Genomic DNA, 23,042 nt, shown 5'->3' with positions numbered 1-23,042 from the left:
CCATCCGAGGGGAGGAGGTGGACTTGGTGGACACCTACAAGTTCCTGAGAGCACACATGAACAATAAACTGGACTGGACTGACAACACTGATGCACTTTAAGGAAAGGACAAAGCAAGCTGCTCTTCCTGATGAGGTTCGGGTCCTTCAACAGGCTGCTACAAATGTTTTACTAGTCTGTAGTAGCCAGTGTCCTCTCCTATGCTGTGATACGTTGGAGGTAGCATCGACACAATGGATGCCAACAAACTGAACAAGCTAGTGAGAAACGCTAGCTCTGTAGTTTAAACTGAACTGGACAATCTGGAGGTGGTTGCTGAGGGAGGAGGAGCAAACTGGACAGTATCATGAGAACCTCTTCCATCCCCTCTATGATGAGCCAGCCATCAAGCTCCACAATCAAGGTTTGACCCCCATATCAACTTTCAGACCTGCACTGTTACTTACTTTAGACTTTTACCATGCATAGACTCTGTCACACCTACACATGGACTCATATACTAATTCATTATATATTCATATTCTTATGTGTACATTTATATCTATTGATTAACTGAGGGTATTTATTGATGGACTGTAAATATGTTCTCTCGTTCAGAGATCCAGTGCAGATATCTATCCTTATTGTCAAGGAATTGCTGAGAGCTGGTTAACCCAAAGTGGAAACTTGTCAGGAGACTGGGATGTCTGATGCAGGAAAATGTATTGGAGTTCGATCAAGGAAAACAGAGTTAAAGTACAAGTGCAACTCTGTGCAACGCTCATTTCTGTGGTCTACTTCAGGACAAGAGTATTGAAACCCTTCACCCAATCCTTACCCTTATTATCTGTCCAAATAAGGTTATTCTGCATAATGTCAGTGTGACGGTCTACACAAAGCACAGCATACCTCCAACCTGACCTTGGTTACCATAGAATACAGCCAGCATTATCAAAATGGCTGAATACCCCAGCAAACCTCAGTAGACAGAGAGATGAATGGCTTTGAAAGAGACAGTTCATGACCTACTGCATCCAGGATAGAAAATGACCAGAGAATGACCTGGGGAATACAAATATTTCCTCACACTTATTATCTTGGTTTTGTTCTGGACTCTTACTTTTACCTGGACCTCCCCTGCATTTAATTCTCATTGCTGTTGCTGCTATGACACCTGAATTTCCCTCTGGGGATTAATGGTTTATCTTATTTCATTTTATCTTAGTCATCGCTGTCGTCCACAGAATGCTATGTGTGATGGCACAGCTCCTCTCCGTGACCCATGAAAAGCCAATTCATATCTTGTCATACTGTTAGCTTTGTTTTTTCAATGGATGCCAGTTATATATGGTCCAATGTTGTCGTGAAAGGAATTAGTGAGCAGAGCAGTATGACAATGCAGCAAGTCAATATTCACATTCTTGAAAATTGAAAAAGAAATTGTGTAAGTGAATACACTAAGTGAAATGAAAAATTATGCTTATGACTTTTTGAGAGAGACGGCTGACGGAAACTCTGATGTGTTAGAGATTGATCTGGTTTGAAAAGGTCAAACTTGTTTTAGACTGGCTTGAACTGGTTGTTTAGTCTAATTAGTTAACTGTCTTTGTAATTATTGGTACTTTTTGTTGTGTAGTATAGTTCTTGGTACAAATTAAATTAACTGATTTAAGTTTTAAATTTGTCCTCAAAAGTAGCCTATGACAGACCACAGTTTCATCTCACTGACACAGCAGCTGTCCTTATTATTGTTATGGTCACTGCACAATCTTCTTCAGGGTCACCAGATATCTGCACTAATTCATAGTGAAGGTGCAATATGTGGGTGGATGTTAGAAAGGTGTGAAATGAGATGGAGTATGACATACCAGAGAGCAGCGGTATTGGCTGCTGACTCTCAAACACACACGGAAATGCACACCCACACACACTTGCACAAACACAGCTATTAGTTAAACAGTTTAAAAATTGCTACTCACATGAGAAAACAAAGGGGGTAAATGGTTTATGTAACACTGCGGAGAGGCACAGATCACATCTAATTATACACATGCTGTTGGAGTGGCAGATGATCATCAGCGCTCCCTGTGACTTGTTAAAAAGAAACATGCTGAAAGAGTGAAAATGGATTTGAATTCCCTGATGCCATGCAACAGCACTAACTTTGACTTTGAAGAAGACATGGATCTGGTTAAGTAGAACTTAACCTCACAGTACTTTAACCTTAGGTTAAGTACTGAGGTTATGGAGTGTCCACAGCCAACAGATCAATTTGCCTACATCTACTAGAGGAGTGAAAGTCAAGACAGCTGAGGAAACCAATCGAATATTCAGCTGATTAACAGGAAGATGGACTGGACGCGTTACATGATGACACAAGTCTGAAAGAATAAACAATATGAAGTAATAATGAGGATTTTGAGAGCAGATATTTAAAAAAGAGATAAAAGAGAGAGATAAAAAAGTCAATTTACACAGACTGAGAATGGAAGGTGCAAGTTAGAGGACCTCAGTGATGAGTGTGACGAAACAGAAAAAAATTGAATTTGGTCAAACGGGGTTGTCAAGGAAACAGCAGCCTAATTTTCATATGAATTCCTACTAAGAGAGCAGAGGAGACCATTTCTATGCCATACACGATCCTCTGGGAGGTCCACGGTCCTCACCGTGAGACCTGGAGGCTGCTGACACACACCCGATTGGGATGTTTACATCAGCCAACAAGGACACAGAATATTGATGATGAAGAAATGGAAACTACAGTTTTACTTAAATCCAACTGTGAGCTTCCAACAAAATGATGGCAGTAAAAAGTTCTTTGTAGCCCAGAAGACTTTGCTTTTAAAACAATAATAAAGGAAAGAATAAATAAGAATAGCTTTTGGGTAAGGATTTTATAATCACTCATCAAAATATGTTTTGATAAGTGATAATTAGGGTTCTTATTCTTATGAAATTTTTATCCATATGCTTTGCAGCTCTTCTCCAGAACGTAAGAGGTCAAACAGTCAGGCACTGTCCTCCTGATGTACAAAGGATAAAATAGATAATAGAACAAAAGCAGTCAATAGACAAGAAGGTTATTTTGACATTGGTGTCACTGGGGAAATGGCAGGACTAACTTGAATCAATTTTTCTGGAATCAATTTATTGATTATAATGTGGTTATACTGACTATAATGTGTCATTAAAAAAGAGTAAACTGAGATAATAATTAAAAGATAGTGTAGCATTGATAATGATGGCAGCAGGATCTGACAGGGTGCTACTGCAGCTCCTCTACATATACATTATGTTAACACAATTCCCAGGTGTAAGAAAAGAGGAAGACAGAGGTAAAATGGAGCCACCGCTTACTCCCGTGATCGAATGAAACCAACTAATGAGTTAAAACCAGGCTGTGGGAATTTAAGCAGTCAGGAGGATTCTTGAAGGTGACAAATGTCAAGAAAGCAGAAGAGTAGAAAAAGATACAGGCTAAAGGAAAAGGAGATAGGGAGGGTGGAGTTTGAAGGCCATTTTTTACAAATATAGTATACTTAGAGATTTCTTATTGATAATTAATGCTACCCAGACCCTCATTCTTAATGCAGAAGGCTTCAGGTCCCTGTTTATGACTGTCGCTGGATGATAGCATTTGAGTACGCTTCTGATGTACTGTGACATTTGAGGCTGTCTAAAGGCCATGGCGCCATTCAGGCTTAACAATGTCTCCCTATTAAGACTGACCAGGCAATAACTTGAAGATCTATTGGCTCATTGCTCATCTGCTACCAGGTAGTGTACTGACAGGTGCTGTTGCACAGGTTTGGCAGCCGTCCCATTCTGTCTCTGTCTTAAGTGCTCAGTACCAACAAAGCATTAGCCCACTTCAATTATTCAACCACTTTTTAAGATCACTTTGAACTATGAATTGCAGGACTGGTTCAAGAGTCGTCTGCCTCTCATTTAGAGAATCTGTAGGATTATGACCGAAGGGTCTTCAAGCTTTGAAAAGCGAGAGTTGGGGATGAATGTCTGATGCAGAAAGCAATTCCCAGGACTGGAGTGACATATAGCTGTGTTAAACTCTGAAGAGGAGAGGGAATTATATGATTGAGTTTGTGCAAATCTAGGATTGACATAACCTCCCAAGGCAATAAACATGAGATAAGATATGATGAGATAAATCTTTTAAGATGAGTGTGGAGAAACTGGGTTGTTGCAGCATCAAACTGACATGATAGAGAAGAGATACCAAAACTATATATTCTATCTCAACAATGTTAACAGCAAAACATGTGGGAGGAAAAAATATTGCAGCAAGGATAAACATTTCACAGTGTTTCAGGTCAGGTGCCCACATGAACACTGAAATATATTTTGTTCACTGTAATCATCCTTCCTGTTCATACTGACCATTAGAAGATTCCCTCCAAATGTGCTTGCATTTCAATTAATAGCAATTAAAATCCACAGTCCAGAGTATAATATGAGGCTTCAAATGCCTGAGTTAGTCAAACCAATCTCACATATTCCCTCGTTGTGTTTTGATGGGCTGTTTTCCTGTTCAACTGCATTGGAAGGATCATCACAAAAACACGGAATTTGGCACCAAAAAGGGTGCAACTTTGAAAGCTATCGACTTGGTTTGACAAATTTGGACACCTGATGCCGCAGATTAGCTATGAATAAAATTTTAAATATATTTTTTCACAAAACAATATATTTTGTCCCCCATCACTTCCGTCGAAAGTGCATTAAGAAGGGATCTTCTAACACCCAGTATGAACAGGAGGAATGATTATAGCAAGAAAAAGGTTCATTTGGATACCTCACTGTTGTTTTAGGAGACTTGATTAAAAAAAAGTTGTTATTATTAATAGTAAATAATTATTTCTAGGAAACAATACATTTACCACCAACAAAGACCACCACAACTTTAAAGATGAGGAGATGCCTGTGATGAATAATAATCCTGTATAAACTGCATAAAATAAGGAAACATTGACGATATAGAGAAGGTTATAGAGGAAACATGTACATTATATTTGTAGAAAAGGCCACCATTGAAGCAAGGCAGTGAAAGAAATGTTTGGGTGAAAGCGCAATTTAAAAACAGGGAATTGATAATTGTTGGAGGCAAAGCATTAAATGGGGGCCGGCCGGCTGCAAACCAGAGTGCTCATTAGATCCTTGTTGAGAGACAGGGGTGTTGTTAGCCAGAGATCTCACAGCAATGAGAGTAGTCAGCCAAGACAACAGAAGTGAGATGAACACGAGCTGCTCTAACCCTGGCTCCAGTTTCCCTGTAACTGTAGTCAAAGCAATAACAGAGGACAGCAAGCAAGGAACAGTGTTTTCCCAGGAGCCATCAGGCTGTAATCGACCTCCAAACAGATCACAGCTTCTCTGGCTCAATAAAGGCGTCATCTGATCATAGGGATGGAGCTATAACAAGGTTGTATCACCACTGTTTCGCCAAGAGGAGTGGTGGCACTAACTATACTGTAATAGTAATTGTATCAGAAACCATATTACATTGAAAGTTAGGCATTCTCCTGTGAAATGTGGAGCAGACTTACCAAGGATTCTGATCCATCATAAATCTGACGGCAGATAAAGAAAAGTAGGATTGTGGATTGATGTTCTGAGCTTCTCAAGAAATCAGATATTATTATTGTACCAATCACATACACCTTCAGGAATCATTTATTGACGTTATTGTGGACTTCTTACTTGTACTGCATATCCCCTGACCCTTAAGTCCACTATCACAGCAATATTACAAATTCAAAAACTGTTGCAATTAATTTTCTCAGAGAACAAGATAAAAGGAGTAAGACACAAAAGGAAGGATGAACTCATCAGGTAGAGGCAAGTTCTATGAACAAGCTTCAACTTTTGAAATCGAAATACATCTAATATTTATTGACCTTGTATCCTTCTCCGCGCTCCAGTTGAGACAGCAGCTCTGGACGCTGCTGTCTCAGTTTTTCACCCTCTCAAGGCTCTAAAAGGCTTGTTGAATAATTTCCGACAGACGAGGAGCAGAGAGCAACATTTCCATGAGAATAGCTTAGGCCTCATTACACACTATAATGGTTTTGAAAAGGACTATCTGAAATGGACATGACATTTTGGGCATTATTCACCAGCATTTGCATATTCATATGAAAGTTGTTTTTATTTGTTCGTCTGATTTAAGTTTTGAACAAAACAGCTGAAAGATGACTTTACTGACAGGTTGACTTAATATCATCTCTCATTTGATATTCTTAAAGTGTTCACCTTAAACATCACTGTAAGCAATTAGAAATAAGTAAAAATAAATGACGATCACTGTGTAAATATCATAATATTAATGCTGTCATTGTGGGCGAGTTAGCTTGCTGCACCATGACTGTAGACTCTTAGTCCTGTTGGTTTACCCAGCTATACTTTACTCATTTAATTAACCCACATCTCTACAGACTAACTGTGTTGTCCTGCTTATTGCATCCTGTAATTCACTTCACTTTTTATTGATTTATCGATAATGCTCATGTTTTGTCTTTCTCACTGTCTCCTTGCTTTCCTGCAAGTCTGCTGAATGCTTTGATTTTTATATGTTCCCTTCGGACAGTGGCTGATTGTGTTTCAATTCTTCTTTGTATTAACGGTTTAAAGGGACAGTTCACTCCAAAAATCAAAAATACATATTTTCCATTTTACTTGGGTCGCTCAACTTCAAATCAACTTTCTCACTTATATAATAAGTGAACTGGTTGGCACTCAGATTGTGGTGCTCTAAGTGCCAAAACAATACATTTGAAGAACTCAACAGCAATGTCTCTTAACAGAAAACAAGATCCAGTTACAAAAGATAAGCCACAGACCTTGCTGTGAGCAGTTCATGTAGGTACTATTTACTATTTTCTTCCTAATGAACTACACCCAACAACCATCTCACTGTGCAGACTCAAACGTGCATCTACTCATGATTTGCAAAAATATGTATTTTTGATTTTAAGTGAACTGGCCCTTTAAGTTCTGCATCTTGCACACTTCCGTCTGATACTGCTACAGACAGCTTGCCTGGAGGCTCAGATCTTATTGATGAGGTGGAAATGAGTTTTTTCTCACATCCTACCTGCACAGAGAAAGCAGACAGATAACAAATGTGTTTTCTAAGCTGAAAAGATATTTAATTTCAACTCAAGTGGCTTCAGTGGCGAAAACAAACAACATAAAGTTAATTTAGCAGAATCTATGCTCTCTCTATTTCACATAATCAAATTAATAATTACTTTAAGTCATTTTAGGACTCTTTCATGTAAGACAGCCCTGAAATGAATGCCAGTTACAGCGAAGTCCAGACACAACCTTGCAGAATCCAAATGGAGTCCTGCAGCTTGTCCTTAAATGCTCTCTAGCAGACCACTGTGCCCCAATCTGGTCCAGGTCATTCACGCAGCAGTATGCAACCAAGCATATTATATCCAGTGCTCTCCTGGTTCCCAGTCCTGACAAACAAAACTTGTTCCAAACATCTGGCAAATTCCAGGAACACAAAACTTGTTTCAAAATGCCAAAGACTCTCCCCACCTGCTTATCAGACATCTTCAGACCAGCAGCTGTTCACTTCCAGCCTGAATAGACATCTGTGAGTGTAAGGATATACTGAACAAACACCCCATTCAAAAACTCTTGACAACAGTCTCCTCAAAAAACATTGGTCAGTTCTCAACAGCTATAGCTCAGGTTTACGTTCGCCCTCCACAGTACTTAGGCTTTTGGATTATTTACCCTCCATACAGCAGATGAGAAGAAAATTGCTTGCCTCTGGAATTTTGCATTCACTAAATAAATACATTCTGAAGCAGAAGACACAGGTGTATATAGGAGGGTAGGAATATTCATCCGAGTTCTCTCAACATCAGCTCTCCACATCAAATGCATTTCATACCACCACTCATGAGCAAAAGCAGCAACACAGAAAAACCCTTATCTGAGAGCAAAAGGCAGGAGACTTATGAAACAGTCGGCTCCAGTGATAGATGCATTTTCCTCGGTGCAATTTAAAAAGTCTTAACCTCAGGAGTAAAGGTGAACATTTAACATTTCATGCCCACTCTCAGTTATGAAAGAGGGCTCCAAACATTAAGCGTCAAAGTGATTGAAATCCTCTATTACTACCACTTAAAAATATTGATTGAAAGCTTGAGCAAGGTGTGGATTTTGTCTTACTTCTGCAGTAAAAGACTAATAATTCAGATGAGGAATGCAAATTATGTAATGCCATTTTTTTAGTAGTGGCCCACCATTTGAAAGGGTCATTATATCTGAAAGAAGATTACCTGAGAGCATCACAGTGCTTTCAGAGGATGAGATGGTCACAGAGGTTCAAAGACACCTGCAGGTTGCTGGAGTGCGGGGATGGCACAATTTCAAAGGGCAAAGACAGTTTGGCTGCTTCGGAGGCAGCAGATGTTCTAAATTGAAAAGTTTCATAGGGAGATAATGTTTCTGTGCAGCAGGTTGGCATGACATCACTGCTTTTAAGGTGCATTAAGAGGCAAGGAATTCATAAGATTACAGTGAGGTATCTGCCATCACAAGCACTTGCTATATTGAATGGTTTCTTCAAACTGGAAGTAAAAAGAAGTCACAATTTCTTTTCTTTTTTTAAAGTACACGGCAGGCTTTGCTCCATGTTGCTTTTTGTCAAAAAAAATACTGAATCTGCAGTGAAAACAACTTGCACTCCTGTTCCCCAGTTAACATTGACTTTTGGCATCAACAACCATATTAACACAAACACTGTTGAAAGATGAAACAGCGAGAACCTGCAATACACTTTGGCCGATCCCATTTACGGACATTTGACTTTTACAGAACGATTTGTTCATTTGAGCTCCCAGTCAAAGTGCCTGGAACAGGCTGAACTATCAGGATGGAAATGTTATAATGGTGCCCAGTGCTGTTAGCACAACAATTCTAAGCCTCATTTATCAGAATTAAAACAGGAGATTGCAGCTGACAGTCGTCTTACTTTAACTGCAAGTAACTCTCTTCTTTACAGTAGTGTAGTGTGTAAATTACAATGTGTCCAATCAAACTTTTAGCAAATTTGTAGTCACAGGGTGGACTGTTTGGTGCATTTAATCGCCTGGCTGATTACGTTATACAGAAGGGATACTGCATGCCTACCAAGTCTCATTTATTTCCATTTATAGAGAGACTGCATGCAGCACGACAGGACTGCTGAGAGGTTACAGACTCATCATAACACTGCAGACACGAAAGAGAGCACACTAGTTGATAAGGCAACAAGCTTTTAGGAATATAAACAGTGTGAGCCATGTTAGCCAGATGATCACAACTGGTATGAATGTATTCACACAGTCAAAGAGACTCAGCTTTCACAATCAAGCTTTTCAAGACAAAGTTGCTTGTTTTATACAGTAGGCTATTTAACCTGCAATTAAAACATGCCCTGACATTGAAATTTTCCAGCAGAGCCTGCTTTTCCTCGAGCTGAGATGTAATTATGCCAAAAAGCTGTGCTGTACAGTGAAATAAATTCATCCTGACTGACAGTCAGTTTCATTCCTGAGGTCTGGTTGTTTTCAAGCTGATGGAGTTATCTGATTGGACGGTCCCTGCACATGACTGACAGTGATGGATTGGCACACATGTTTTCAAAAGAGCCTGTAACATCTACACTGAGTTTTACATGGTAGCATGTCTTTGATTTTCTTGACATGGAACATCACACCACGCATATATAGATTCATATTAAAGGTCATGTCAGACAGAAATAAAAAACAAAACCCCTCATGTCTAAATCCTGCTGCAGTGCATACACAGAATAGTAAAAACTTCCAATATAATGAAAGCCAACAAAACCTTGGAGCTACACAAATTCTTCTCTGACACAGTCTTACCAAAAAAACAAAATCATAGGTTTCACAAAAGGGTATGTATTGCAGGAATATTGTTACTGGGTTATTGGGCCATTTGTATCAATCACCAGTCTTCAGAAATTGTCTCTTTATCTTCGAACATTTTCAGACAATTATCCGAAGTTGGCTGTAAAGATGTCATAGTGTAATTAGAATAGGAACAAAATTAACAGATCATCTGCATACATGGATTTTCTTTTTTTTTAAATGAATCTGGAGTTTTAGACGGTTTCACAGACACAACTTAGTTTTTCTATAACAGATTAAAGGCTGAGGTAATTGCGGTCTCTAGTTGTAGTGACCCCATCAGATTGATCGCCTCCAAGCTACAAAGTAAAACATAAAAGACACATGGATTTAGTATTCTCTATTATTACTTTTGAGAAAGCTAACAGGCTAATATTAAGGCTTAAAAGATGAAATCATGCCAAAAAAGCCTTGTACTTTTATTAAACGATAAGTTGAAACAATAAAATGAATTATTTTATTTAGCAATTATTTGAGGGCATTATTCATTTGGAATAGTGTGCAGAGTGTAATTGTTTCAACAGCTTATATTTTCTCACATCATTATTCACCAACTGTCAGGGACAGAGATGTCACAGAGCAGAGCAGCTGCAACACAGTGAGAATATGTTGCAGAGTCCATTAAATGATGACAGAGCAAAGGTTTGGGCTTTGCATGATATCTGTCTTGTGTGAGAATTTCTTCTTGCAATACGGTTTTATTCTTTTGAAATTCATATTTGATTTGCAGTGTGTGTGTCTGTTGAATCTAACGTCAAATATTAGGTGACTTTTTCCTACTGCATTCAGATTTCAGGATGAAAGAGGGATGATGATGATGATGATGATGATGATGATGATGACACCAGTGTCAATGTGTAAAATAGCAGTCAGTGTTGATGCCCTTTGAGCTCTGCCTGCACATCAGCAGAAGACTTATAATGGTGTAAATGATGCAGAAGAAGTAAATGAACATGGTCTTAACACACAGGAAACCAGATGGTGGATACTCAGCAAGAGGGGGGGGCAGGGAAGCTTTTCCCTTTTCTCTCTTTTCATCTTACATACAGGATCACCACATATGATATAGAATTTTACCTACAAACACAACCCTTGACTAAAAATGTAGTGTTCAGAAAAACGTTTGTGTTGTTGAACTCTGAATGGCTTTAATGTTGTCACGTTAGTGTTCAGCAGCACTTCCCTCTGGCTTTACCAGCCTATTGGACCGGCACTAACTAGCAAGCGTCTAATTTATGGTCAGTAACCTGAGGAGAAAAATATTTAGTGGTGGAAATGATGCTGCCTGTGTTTGGCGGCACAACGCATTGTTGCCATCTACTGTGTGTTTACAGTGGTGCAACATATATATCTTTTTTTCTGTGGAAAATGATTAATACCACAGATTCATTATAATAATGAAAATATCGATTGTATCTTTTCAGTTTATTTTCAGTCTCTATGTGTTCATAGGAATCGTTTTGTAAGACTACGTACTGATAAGAATACAAGTAATCTAGAAACTCCCACTAATTGTGCCCAAGTACATGAAAAACAATATTGAAAAGATATTAATAAAAAGAAAACTCTTCTTAGATGCAAACAATAATATATTCTGTTAAAATTGTTTAATAAATGTGACAGGTTAAAAAGCCATACTATTGATAACGTATGCAGTTTATTGGAATTTGATATATACAAAGTGAACAGCTGTAATATGACATAGCATATGAACTGGATTATGATAGTTTTTCCATCATGACAGCACCATGATTATTACTGATGTTGTTCCAATTAGGTTGATTTAATGGCTCAGTCATCAAGCTGACATTCATGCTCAGTTTTCAGTTTCATATAAAGCAAACCCTGATTATTAGCACATGCTTAAAAATCTCAAAAATTCAAGTAAAAAGTGTAAGAATGTAACTATTTCTAAAAAAAAATCACTAGCTGCAATCGTTTATAAACTCCCTTCCTTCCCATTATAGAAAATTTTCAGAAATGCTCAAAAAAGAATCTTGGTTTCACTTGGAAGGCATCAGCAGAACTGAAATTTAGAAAAAGAAATTACAAAAGCATCAGACATCAAGACATAACGAAGAAAAAGACATCATATTGAGTTCAGAGTGAGGGAGAGAAGACTTACCTTCCAGCGGTTACCGCACTCATTACACAAGACAAATGTGGTCATTGGCTCATCAGCACTGCGTGTCTGCACCTAGAACACACACACACACACAGACACACACACAAACATACACAAGGAGCTTTGTAAGCTGTGAACAGAGCATAGCAATTCTATCTAATTACTGAACTGAGGAGTATTTACTAAACTCTAAATAAACTGAGAGTCTTGGCATCATACAGCCTTAAAAATACATTACATAATTAAAAAATAAATACAAATTTAAAAAAATACAAACAATTATACATACAAAATACATACAATTAATAATTGATTTTATTCACACCACTACCTAACCTGACTGAAGATACCAGCTACTCCTCTTCTTTTGTTGTTCCTCTGCCTCCCTGCACTCTGTCACTGAATGTGTGTACATGAAATACCTGGTTGTAGGTGCAGTTCCTCTTCTTGCACTTGCCGCACTGCAGCAGGTCGGTGGAGGTGCCACCAGTTTTGGCCATCTGGTGCTCCCTGATGGCCTCCTGGGTGAGAACGTTCCTCAGCTGTTTGAGCTCGTCGCTGGCCATCTCCTACGTTACAGACAGAGATGTGAGAAAAAGGAGCAGAAGGGACGTCAAGTGACACTGAAATGTAAGAAGACAGCTAGAAGACAGCAAGTGTGAAGGGAAGATACTTGAGTTGTACTATTTACTACCACAACATGAAAGGTGTTTGAGCACACTATACCTCAGCAGACATGGTGGCAATGCGGATTAAGTCAATGCTCCCTGCGAGTACGTTTCTACGAAGCCCAGGGTTCTTTGGGTCCTTTAAGTTGCTGATGCGACTACGCACCCTGTTCTTATACTTCATATCAGTGGCCTTATTCTCCTGGTAGATAAGTGCAACCACAAAGTCAAGGAGGAATTCTTTCCACTGTGGTGTATATCTGATGATAGTAATAATGTCAAATGGGATGCTTTCCATTTGTCAAACCAACGATAACCACAAATATTTAGCTATATTGAAGGATATGATCTTCAATCTCTGCCGCCATGCTGTCACAGTTTGTTCCAAAATCTTTGTAGTCGTCTGTGGAGAAAAGAAATGTTCATGTTAATCTGCACACTACAATGATATTTATTTAGTCTATTTAAGTGAGCATATCGAGACATTAGCTGCTGTAGTGTGTACTGTCAATGATATTGTGTAATTTAAGCCTCACCGTCTGTGCGGAGGGCAGCTGCCATCATCTCAATGCATTTGTCTCTGATGGAGCTTCCGGTCGCCAAGTGAGGCGGCAGCTGACCCCCAGCAGAGCTCAAGCCAGGAGACATGGGGCTGGTCGGGGTGGTGGGAGTTTTTGCGGCATCAGTTTTGCCCTTTCTATTAAAAAGAACATAACAGAGGACCATCTATCTTCAGCAGCAATGAACTCAGGATTATTGAAAATATGTTTACAGTGATATTAAATCCTAATAAATAAATCAATAAAAATGACACTAGCACATCCAGCAGACACTAAGCAACATAAGCATTCGTTTTTTTCGGATTTGTTTAAGTTAAATTTTTGGCTCTTCTTTTGGCTCTGCTTTGTGCTCCACCAGCTCTGACTCTTGAGCAGCTAAATGCTCCACTATGTTCACCCGGTGGTCGCTGACTTTACTTTTATTAGTGGAGGGCAGGTGGCGTTTATTGGGTTCATTAGGTTTATCAGAGTGTTTTTTAAACTGCCTAATGTAGATAAGGTTAATAAGAGCAGTAAGACTGTTACCTTGTGAAGTACAGGGCCATAAAGCCAAAAGACTGAACTGTATGACAATAAAAAATGCTCTGTTAAACTGAGAGGAACTACAGACTCGGGTAATAATTAACTATCAAAATATTGATTAGTGCAGCTTAAGTGCAGGAATGTTGATTTGAACTGGATGTTGCCAAACATTTGCTGTGTCTTCTTACCACCAATATCTCCACTGAGACCATGAATATGAGAGCATTTACAAAGTTCATCATTTGTGACAGCCCCTGTGCTTTGCTGCTCCTGCATTGTTTCCCTGAGTGTTTTACTTTGATTCATCATAAAACATCTACATGCTCACTCATCCACCCCCTACATGGCTGATTTTACAGATTAACCCTACTTATCTGTTGTTTTCTGTTAAATTTGACTGCTTTGTTTGGATTAAATTTACTTTTGCATTATTGAATACCCGTGTGACTCCCCTTTTTTGCCACAGTCTAGAGCCAGGCTGTAACACATTGCAGTGAACACACTGAAAGGCTGCACAGAAACTTTTTCATACACTGGAAGCTAAAATTCACTTTTTCCTAACCAACCAGCATCAGTCTTATATTTTATACAATGTAATGAAGTAGTAGGTGATATTTCTATACTATAATACCTTTCATTGCTGTCAGTTGAGGGCTTCCTCTGTGGAGGTGCAGGTTGAGAGGTCTTGGAGCCATGAGACTCTCTCCTATAACACAAAATCAACATTGTTATCATATGCTATACATAAAAAAATAAATAAATAAATAAAAATAAAACTTGTAGTTATGTGAAAAAGTTGCTCTGTTTCATTTACCTTTCACCTGCTAGCTTCTTTGCTGGTGGTGAGCTGCTTTTCTTTGAATCTCTGGATTCCCGCCTAAATATGAAGACATTTTCGGTAAATATTTCCTTATAGCTAAAGTTTATTCCAAACTGATTTCCACTTATTAATGAGATAGAAAGAGTTGCATACCAGTCCTACCTGTCAGGTTTGGAGTCAGTTGAATGACGTTTCACAGGTTGACCAGTCTTTGAGTCACAGGAGTCCTTCCTGCAACGAAGAAGAAACAGACTTGTCACACTGACACAAGGCTAAGAGTCTACAGCCATGCTAGTAGCTCTGTGAGTCTGAGTATCACCAAACTAATCAGGTTTGAGGAGGTATTAGGATTTTAGATCCGTACCAAATTTCATGGCAATCCATGTATTAGTAGTCAAGTTATTTCACTTAAAGCCAAAAATGTCCTGCTGATGCCTCTCAGGTCAGGACATCACCAAAGTTAGCAGGATTCATTCTCTGAGGACCATGAATATCTGAACCAAATTTGATGGAAATATATCTCATAGTCACTGAGAAATTTCAGTCTTGACCAGAGCTGCTAGCATGGCTAAAGTACACACTTGGAGTTATGTCTCTGAAGCAGTTCAGATTAAAATATAATATATAGTGGAATTATTTCTTTTCCTGCTCCGTCACACCTGTGTTTTTCTTTTTTGCCATCCAAACTGGGCTTTTTGGGAGGTGGCAGCTTAGAGTCAGATGAATCTTTCCTAACAAAAGGAAACATTTGTATAATTCTGAAACAAATCCAGCAATGGTGAGTGAAAGTAAAATAATGCACGCTTCCTCATTCACTGAAAACCAACAAAGATCTGTTTCAAAGAACTAAAGATGAACCATACAACCACCATATATCACAACTACAGTTAAACATAGTAGCATTTTCACACTCTCCAACCTGTCTTTCTTGGCTTCCACTGAGTGTTTTTTAGACACTTTGCTATCCGATGAGTCTTTCCTGCAAGAAGAAAATAGTCTTGGTACCAACACAAGCTTTGTTCTTTATACAGTCTGTTGCTGTAAACCAGGTTGAGCTAAAGGTGTGACTATCCAGGGAGCTACAAAACCTGGCCAGAAAAACTCCTCTCTTTTAGTGCAAAAATGTGCCAAAAATGTTCAAATTAACTGACATTCAAGACTTATTTGGCTATAGAACAGTCCCAAACCTTATGTGGTCTTTCCTTTGTAGTCAAGCAAAAATAAAAAGTTTTCGTTAATAAAAGGTTTTATAGACGCACTACACATGAAATAAGTCTTCTACTACATATATTTTCTACTACTCTTCGTAAAAACACAGATTTCAGTCTCTCGAACATGAATCGCATGTTTGCAGCAGCAAAGTCACTTTTCAAGGACAAACAAAAGACTAAATAATTCCCTGATCCCGGACCTGTCTTTCTTCACGTTATCTGACGTCTTCTTCTGTGAAGGAGGTTTAGAGTCTGATGATTCCTTCCTGTTGTGGAAAACAACACAAGGATTCAAAGCAGAGAAGAAATGTCCAAATGTGATTTCAGACCTTTTCCAAAATATCCCTCCAAAACCGTGACTAAATGTAGTTTGTAATGAGAAACTCCTCTGATCCAGACCTCTCCTTTTTCCCATCCAGTGATGGCCGCTTTGATGGAGGAGGGGGGTGAAGATGAAGAGGGAGTGGAGGAAGTGGAGCATTGGGGTCAGGAGGCTCTTTTCTAAATGTAAAGACACCTTTCTGAGTTGAATCACTTCATGATGAGGGTGAATATTATCAGCAAAGACTGTGATGCAGCATGCAGACCCTAACCTTGGTGGTGGAGGATGAAGGTGAAGAGGAAGGGGTGCAATTGGGGCGTTGGGGTCCAGTGGAACTTTCCTGATGTGAAAATCAACATTTGTTTGAGTCAAAACTCAATCATCATTCACAAACTACCCGTGCATGTAACCAAAACATGCCTGACCTCTCTTTCTTTACTTCCAGTGATGGTCGCCTCGCCAGGGGAGAGGTGGACCGAGGAGTGTGAGGACGAGGATGTCCAGAGGAAGAGTCTTTACTGTCCCTCCTGAACAAATTTCACAACAGGATAGATCAGAGTCAAGATCACTTCAAGAATCCCAGAGGATGCAGCATGCTTTCAAGCAAATACAAAATCCTCTAAATAAAGACACACCTGAACGACCCATCACAGCATGCACCATGCACACAGCGAGTATCCAGTTAGGCCATGTGTCCAGTACAAACACTGTGGGGAACAAATGTCAGTGCATATGAGTAACTCAGAAACCGTTGTGTCATGCACTATCAGCAGGAACATTTCAGTCAACCATGCTCTTAAGCTCACGCAGTGCAAGTGTCCCGACCTGTCTTTTTTCACGTCCACAGAGGGGCGTTTAATGGGGAGGGGAGCCCGAGCAGGTCGAGGAGGGGAGGGCAATCGGTTAGGATAGAGAACAGTGCTGTCCAAAACTCCTCTCCTGAAATGAAGAATTCAATCTAAAGCTCAATCTGAAGCTTTTATTGAGTGAATCAGTTTTGGGCTACAACCCCTCTCACCTTTCAAATAGTGGTTTGTGAGTATCTGCGTGTTTCTCTCTTTGGGGCTCGCTTGGTGGTCGTGGTGTGTTTATCGACCTCTTGTGCCTGCTCTCTTCTCTGTGTTTGTCCTTCTTCGTGCCATCTGCATAGCTGTGCTTCCTGGCCTCTTCAAGATGTTTCTCCTTTTTTAGCTCTTCCACCTGTTTCATCTTTTTTGGTTCCTCCAATGGTCTTTCTTTCCTTGGTTCTGGCTTGTGTCTCTCATTCTGAAGGTCATGCTTCTGTTTCTTGTTATCTATGTCCATCTTGGGATCCTCTGCAACTCTTGGTTTTTTGGCCTCTTCTACATGCTTCTCTTTTCTGACTTCTTGTGCATGTTTCTCATTTCCCTCCAGGTGCTTTTCATCCCCAGTGTCGTCTGAGTGTCTCTTTTTGTTTTTGTGCTCATCGTCATGTTTTTCTTTTCTGTTTTTATCATAGTGTTTTTCGTCACGATCTAAATCATGTTTTTGTTTGACATCCAGTCTCCTGTGACTAACAGAAACAAAGGAAGTTTCATTTTGGCCTCCATTTAAATAGAAACATTTATTAGGGTTTTTTCCCTTGTTAGTTTAGAAGAGAGTCAAGCATTTCAAGTAACACCAAATTAAAGCATGTAACCACTTTCATAGTTACTCTACAAATATCCTGTATCTGCTCTTGTTAACATGCCTGCCTTAAAAATGACCGAATCCCAGCCTTCAGACACAGAAATGTATTTCATCACATGTGCCAAGACTTTAAGTCAATTTTAGATGTCCTAATTTGATCACAGTAATTACCAAGTACAGACAACAGAACCATTTGTTTTCAGTAATTTAGCTGAAAGTCTAACATCTTTCATCATTTAGATTATTTTCTATTTGTTCTTTGTGCTGAATAAAATCCCTGGACACTCAAGACATTGACTTTTTTAAGAAAACCAAAACACCTTGAGATTTGCTTCTTTTGTATTTGTACAATCCTGAAGGTTGCCAAGAGTGACATTAGTCAATCTAGCCCTGGTTTGTGCCTCTCATGTATCAGCATTAGTGTTAAATTTGAGACCCAGAGCTGAGCATATTTTTCTCTGAACGGCAAAAGAAGATAAAAGAAGGTTTTCCCAAGTTATGACTCCTAATCTAAACTAAGATGGGAAGGAAAACAGAGTCGCAAGTGTCTTTGAGGATTCCAGAAACACCGTCAAAACAGTGGAAAGTTTAGTTACAGTAAATGACCTCCTGGGTTTTTCACTGACAATTATTTTTCAGAGAAACTGATTTTTTCAATGTAACCCCAATACATGACAGGTACGAACAGTGCAACCTACGTCTGTAATTGATTCAGTTACAGCCAATTAAAGATGATGAAAAGAGAGTGATGATTCATTTTTTATAAAGCCCCCATGGGAAATAAGCAAACAAAGGTTTTTTATTATTTTACATGATTTAAACATAATTATTGGCTCACTGATGGATACTCTGCAAGAGTTGCTGCAGTCAAACAACCTTACACTTAATTTCATATTTTAATTCTTGAGTACTTTTTTGGCAAAGCTGCTGTTGCCTCAGTAGCTGAGCTACTTCACAATTTGAGTGCTTGTTTAAAAATGCAGTCATTTCTGCACAGCTAAATATAAAATTGAGGGCAAATTCTGATAAATAAATATCAGGCATGTACAAACACCATGACAGTATGTATGAAAAACACATCATTTGACCGAGTTTCTCGTAAAGTATTTAGCAGGCCACACTCACCACTGTCGGTGTGAGGGTGAGCAGATGTTGCAGGTATTCTGATATTGAACAGATCTATATTTCATAACGCTCTGTGTTAAATGTCACATTACCTGTACCTGTGTAGTTTCTGTGCAGCAGATGGGAAAGTACTGACCTGCTCTGCGTCTCGGAGGGTGAGCTGTTCGGAGAAGCTGCTGTTTTGCTGGAGTTCACACCATTCTTCATTTCAGCTGCTTTCTCAGTGTGAGAATGTCCAGAGTCTGTGTGAGGAGGTAATCACATCAGCAAATCACACAGCTCACTGATGTATTTATTGCATTACTATTTAAAGGGGACTTATTATGCTCATTTCCAGCTCTATATTTCTATTTTGGGACTCCACTAGAGTACCTTTGCATGATTCACAGTTTAAAAAACTCCATGGCTATCTTTATGAAGCCCCTCAGTTTACCCTGTGTCTCCTAACAGGCAATTTTAGCTCCTGTCTCTTTAAGGTCGATGAGCCCACTCTGTTCTGATTGGCCAGCTTTCAGGAAGGGAGGAGGAGTTGTTTTAAGTTACCACCAATGCAAACCCAATTGTCCTACTTTACTGCTTCAAATAAAAAAATAAAGGCTTTTAATGACTAAATTAAAGTTTTATTGTGAAGAATTTAGAGGATATTAAACATGTTTCTCACCAAATTAGCAGAGTTCCATTAACAGCGCTAAAAACCTGTTGACACAACAACATATGGAGATACTTGGAGCTATGTGTTGAGCGGATCGCTTACAAATAATGCAGGGAGGAATAGTACAAGCAGAAATAACCACATTGATGATGATTATGTTTGATAAAGAGCTGCAGGTGACCAACACACCTCCAACAGGGTATTTACTTATTTTACTTTGCCTGCTGTGTCATGGAAAAACATTCACACCATGCCAGCCCAACTCCAGCCATGGCTCAGTGTGTCTCCGGCCCCAAAACTATGGGAAAAGGTCATAATGTTAGAGGAGTGCAGTAGTGAACTTGCACTGTGTGTGGATCAGATGGCCATATAAAGAAATCCATCACAAGCTGATGTTGGCTTGGGCTGAAAGTTGAAAAAAACCCATAGAAAACTGAGCGTTCAGAGCAGTCTGAAGCCAGTGTTTTTTGCTCACAGGTTATTCTTCTACATACATTTAACACATTATTTGACACTTTGGCCATGTTTAATATAAACACCTGACACTATAACAGTATATATGAATGAAAATAAGGAAAAGCATAATAGGCCCCCTTTAACTGCTGGATAAATCATGTATTTACAAAGTCAAGTACCCAGAAGTCTTTTCCAGTCTTTAATGAGGACTTTTGCCAAAGCAATGACTTCTTCATCCGTGCAGTGCTTCCTGATACCGTTCACCGACATGCCAATCCTTGTTTCCTAAAACACATACATTTATATATTTACACATACAATAAACTATTTAAGGTTTAATGGTCATACATTTTATTTATTTTTCACGATGAGGCATTTCTAATAGCAATGTTACAACTGTACACTAACCAAATATAATGCACTCCTGTTGAATATTTTGTGTGTGTATGTGCGTGAATCGTGAATTGGATACTGGAGTCTACCTGGAGAAGTTTGAGTGTCATATTGAATCCTTCCAGTTCCTTTAGCAGGTCCATAGCACCCTCCTGCACACACAAAGTCACAGCACATTTAGACTTTTCACTTATAAATCCTCATATCTGCCAAACATATGTATACACAAATATGTAATAACAGATTTCTTAGCATGCAAATGTGAACATTTTAAAACGAATCCACAAACAAAGTCAGTAGCAACACTTTCACTTCTGTATTTTTTGTCTACAATTTAAACCAAAAATACACTTAAGCATTACGTGAGGTTTTCTGTATCGGTTTACTTTATTGTGATCACAGGCCAGTTTTCACTCTTTTTTCATCATTTAGAGTACTTTATCTGTGCAAGGACGCCATGAAACAACGTCCTGGTTACAGTGGAACACACCCACACGCGCGCGCACACACACACACACAGACACATACACGACCTTGCCCACAGGCCGCGTTGTTTACTTTCTGTTGGATACGAGTTACTGTTTAATATGGCAACCAGCTAAAGATTTACTAAAAACCATACAGTCTATGCTAAAAACAGGCGAGAAGTTGATAAAAGTTGACCCATAAAGCTGCACACTCTGGTTCTAAAACGTCCTGCAAGCGAGATCCATGCAAACACGCGCCAAACACCTGTTGACCATTTGTCACAGTACACTCAGCCGCATGTTATTACTGTGCTGACTTTACAAATACTCAAGAGGAAATCATACATATCCTCTCCGTAAACGTGCAGGAAACCAAAACGTCATTTTCAAAGGAGACATTGACGGGCCTTATGCACGGCACGAGGTGGCAGGACAATGCGCCACCTGTGGGTGTCAAAATACAGTCTCACCGTGTTATTCCTAGACACCATCTTGTCCAGCTTTTTTGCAATCCGAATGAGATCTTCCTCTCGCGTCATCGCTGCATTTAATCGCCGTTGCGCGAATGAATAACGTCGATTGGATACTCAATAAAAACCAAGAAATTAAATTTAAAAGTTTGGATCCTTTGCAGATCGGACTTTACGCACAGCGCACTCCATTCAGTCCAGAGGCGTGTCCTGCTCAAGGATCCCAGCTGACCAACACAACACGTGACACCAACTAAAAATATAGACTCTGTAGTACACATACGGGACAACACATCTATAATTTGAAGGGGTCCATTTAAAGTCATTTAAACTGTCTATCAGACTTTTTAAACGCGTCCTCATTTGCACGATCAAAGCAGTCTCATTTAACTTTGAGAGTCTTTCATTTCAAAATTTTATTGGTTCCATATTCTGTCCACATTTCTCTGTATTTTTGGCTGCATTATTGCAGTTGCGTGTGTGTGTGTGTGTGTGTGTGTGTGTGTGTGTGTGTGTGTGTGTGTGTGTGTGTGTGTGTGTGTGTGTGCGTGTGTGTGTGTGTGTGTGTGTGTGTGTGTGTGTGTGTGTGTGTGTGTGTGTAAGATGTTGGTTCTCAACTCAAACCAGGTCACTGTCTAATGATTAATCTTTCCAAACTGAAGGCAGGGCGCAGTGTGCACTCCAGCCAGTTATTTGCACACCAGCACCAGCTGCTCCTGTGCCAAAGAGCAACCTGACACTGGATTACAGTTTACTACACATCTGTTACTTCACCCACAACTTCAGCACGTTGGAACAAAAATGATCGTCTGCGTTTTTTATGTTTATTGGGCTATTGGTATGGGGTTTTGCAGATGCGGAAGAGCAGAATAAAGATTTTCACTTTCACTTATCAATTCAAAAAATCTTTCTGGGGTTATTTATGAGTTATTACCACCAGAGGGTGCTATTATGTAACTTTGCAGTCCCAGGCAGCTCCAAAGGCCTACTTTCTACCTACAGATCATTTTCTGATCTTTAATCTCTTATTTCACTTTTGAAACACATAACCTTGCAACAGCTTTTGTGTTTTTTCAAGCCTATCTCTGGTGCACCGTGTAGTGTCAAAGAAAATCTGTGCAAATTGGAAAAATTGTGCAGTGCAGACTCACTGGAGAGCTTTTTAAATAATGCAGCCCTTTTTCTTTATACTTTTTTCCTTTTTCTTTTGGAGGAACACTAAGATTTTGTGTGAAAGCATGAATATTGACATTATGGAGATGTTTTCCGAGAAACACAGAAACACCCAGTGTTTGAAGTGATAATATTGTGATAATATTGAACTGGAATATTGAACTGTCTTGAGCCTGTAATTGCACTACTCTCCACTGTCCAGTCTTTGAATCCTGTGGTGTATACAGCAAGTTAGCTGAGGTCAGTTAAACAAACATTCAGAGAATGAAATGACTTGAAAATACTCCAGTGCGTTCTACAAGGTCCTTTGTATGCTTGTAAAAATGTGTTTATATCTCATCTCTGACAACTTCTTGGAAGCAGTCGCTTACAGACTGTTTTTGTAGGAAATCTTTTTTCGGGGGAAAACATGCTCCAAGAACTTAAAGGCATTAAAGTTTTACTCCCCCAGTCCATCGGGAACCAAGCCTTGCTACAGTTCAAATCTTTGAGACGT

The 23,042-nt window shown here is 39.2% G+C and overlaps 1 protein-coding gene across 8 annotated transcripts; it reads right to left on the bottom strand.

The window, feature by feature from the left end:
• Positions 1-11,570: 11,570 nt before the first annotated feature.
• tcea3 (transcription elongation factor A (SII), 3) lies at positions 11,571-21,583 on the bottom strand. Of its 8 annotated transcripts, XM_062422352.1 has the most exons (16): positions 21,374-21,583; positions 20,526-20,588; positions 20,223-20,328; positions 19,072-19,177; positions 16,039-16,104; positions 15,547-15,606; positions 15,287-15,358; positions 14,790-14,858; positions 14,622-14,684; positions 14,439-14,513; positions 13,262-13,422; positions 13,073-13,128; positions 12,784-12,939; positions 12,480-12,626; positions 12,058-12,129; positions 11,571-11,958 (listed from the first exon to the last, which is right to left on the bottom strand). In XM_062422352.1, the coding sequence occupies exons 1-16, from the start codon at positions 21,440-21,442 to the stop codon at positions 11,950-11,952; spliced, it is 1,350 nt and encodes a 449-aa protein (XP_062278336.1). In that variant the 5' UTR covers positions 21,443-21,583; the 3' UTR covers positions 11,571-11,949. The 8 variants fall into 8 exon arrangements, with proteins under 8 accessions (XP_062278336.1, XP_062278340.1, XP_062278343.1 ...); XM_062422356.1 differs by lacking the exon at positions 16,039-16,104; XM_062422359.1 differs by lacking the exons at positions 20,526-20,588; positions 21,374-21,583 and adding an exon at positions 20,452-20,485.
• Positions 21,584-23,042: the final 1,459 nt, after the last annotated feature.

Source organism: Scomber scombrus, chromosome 7, assembly GCF_963691925.1.
Source record: "Scomber scombrus chromosome 7, fScoSco1.1, whole genome shotgun sequence".
Classification (NCBI taxonomy): Eukaryota; Metazoa; Chordata; class Actinopteri; order Scombriformes; family Scombridae; genus Scomber; species Scomber scombrus.
This window is presented reverse-complemented; position numbering and strand designations above follow the sequence as displayed.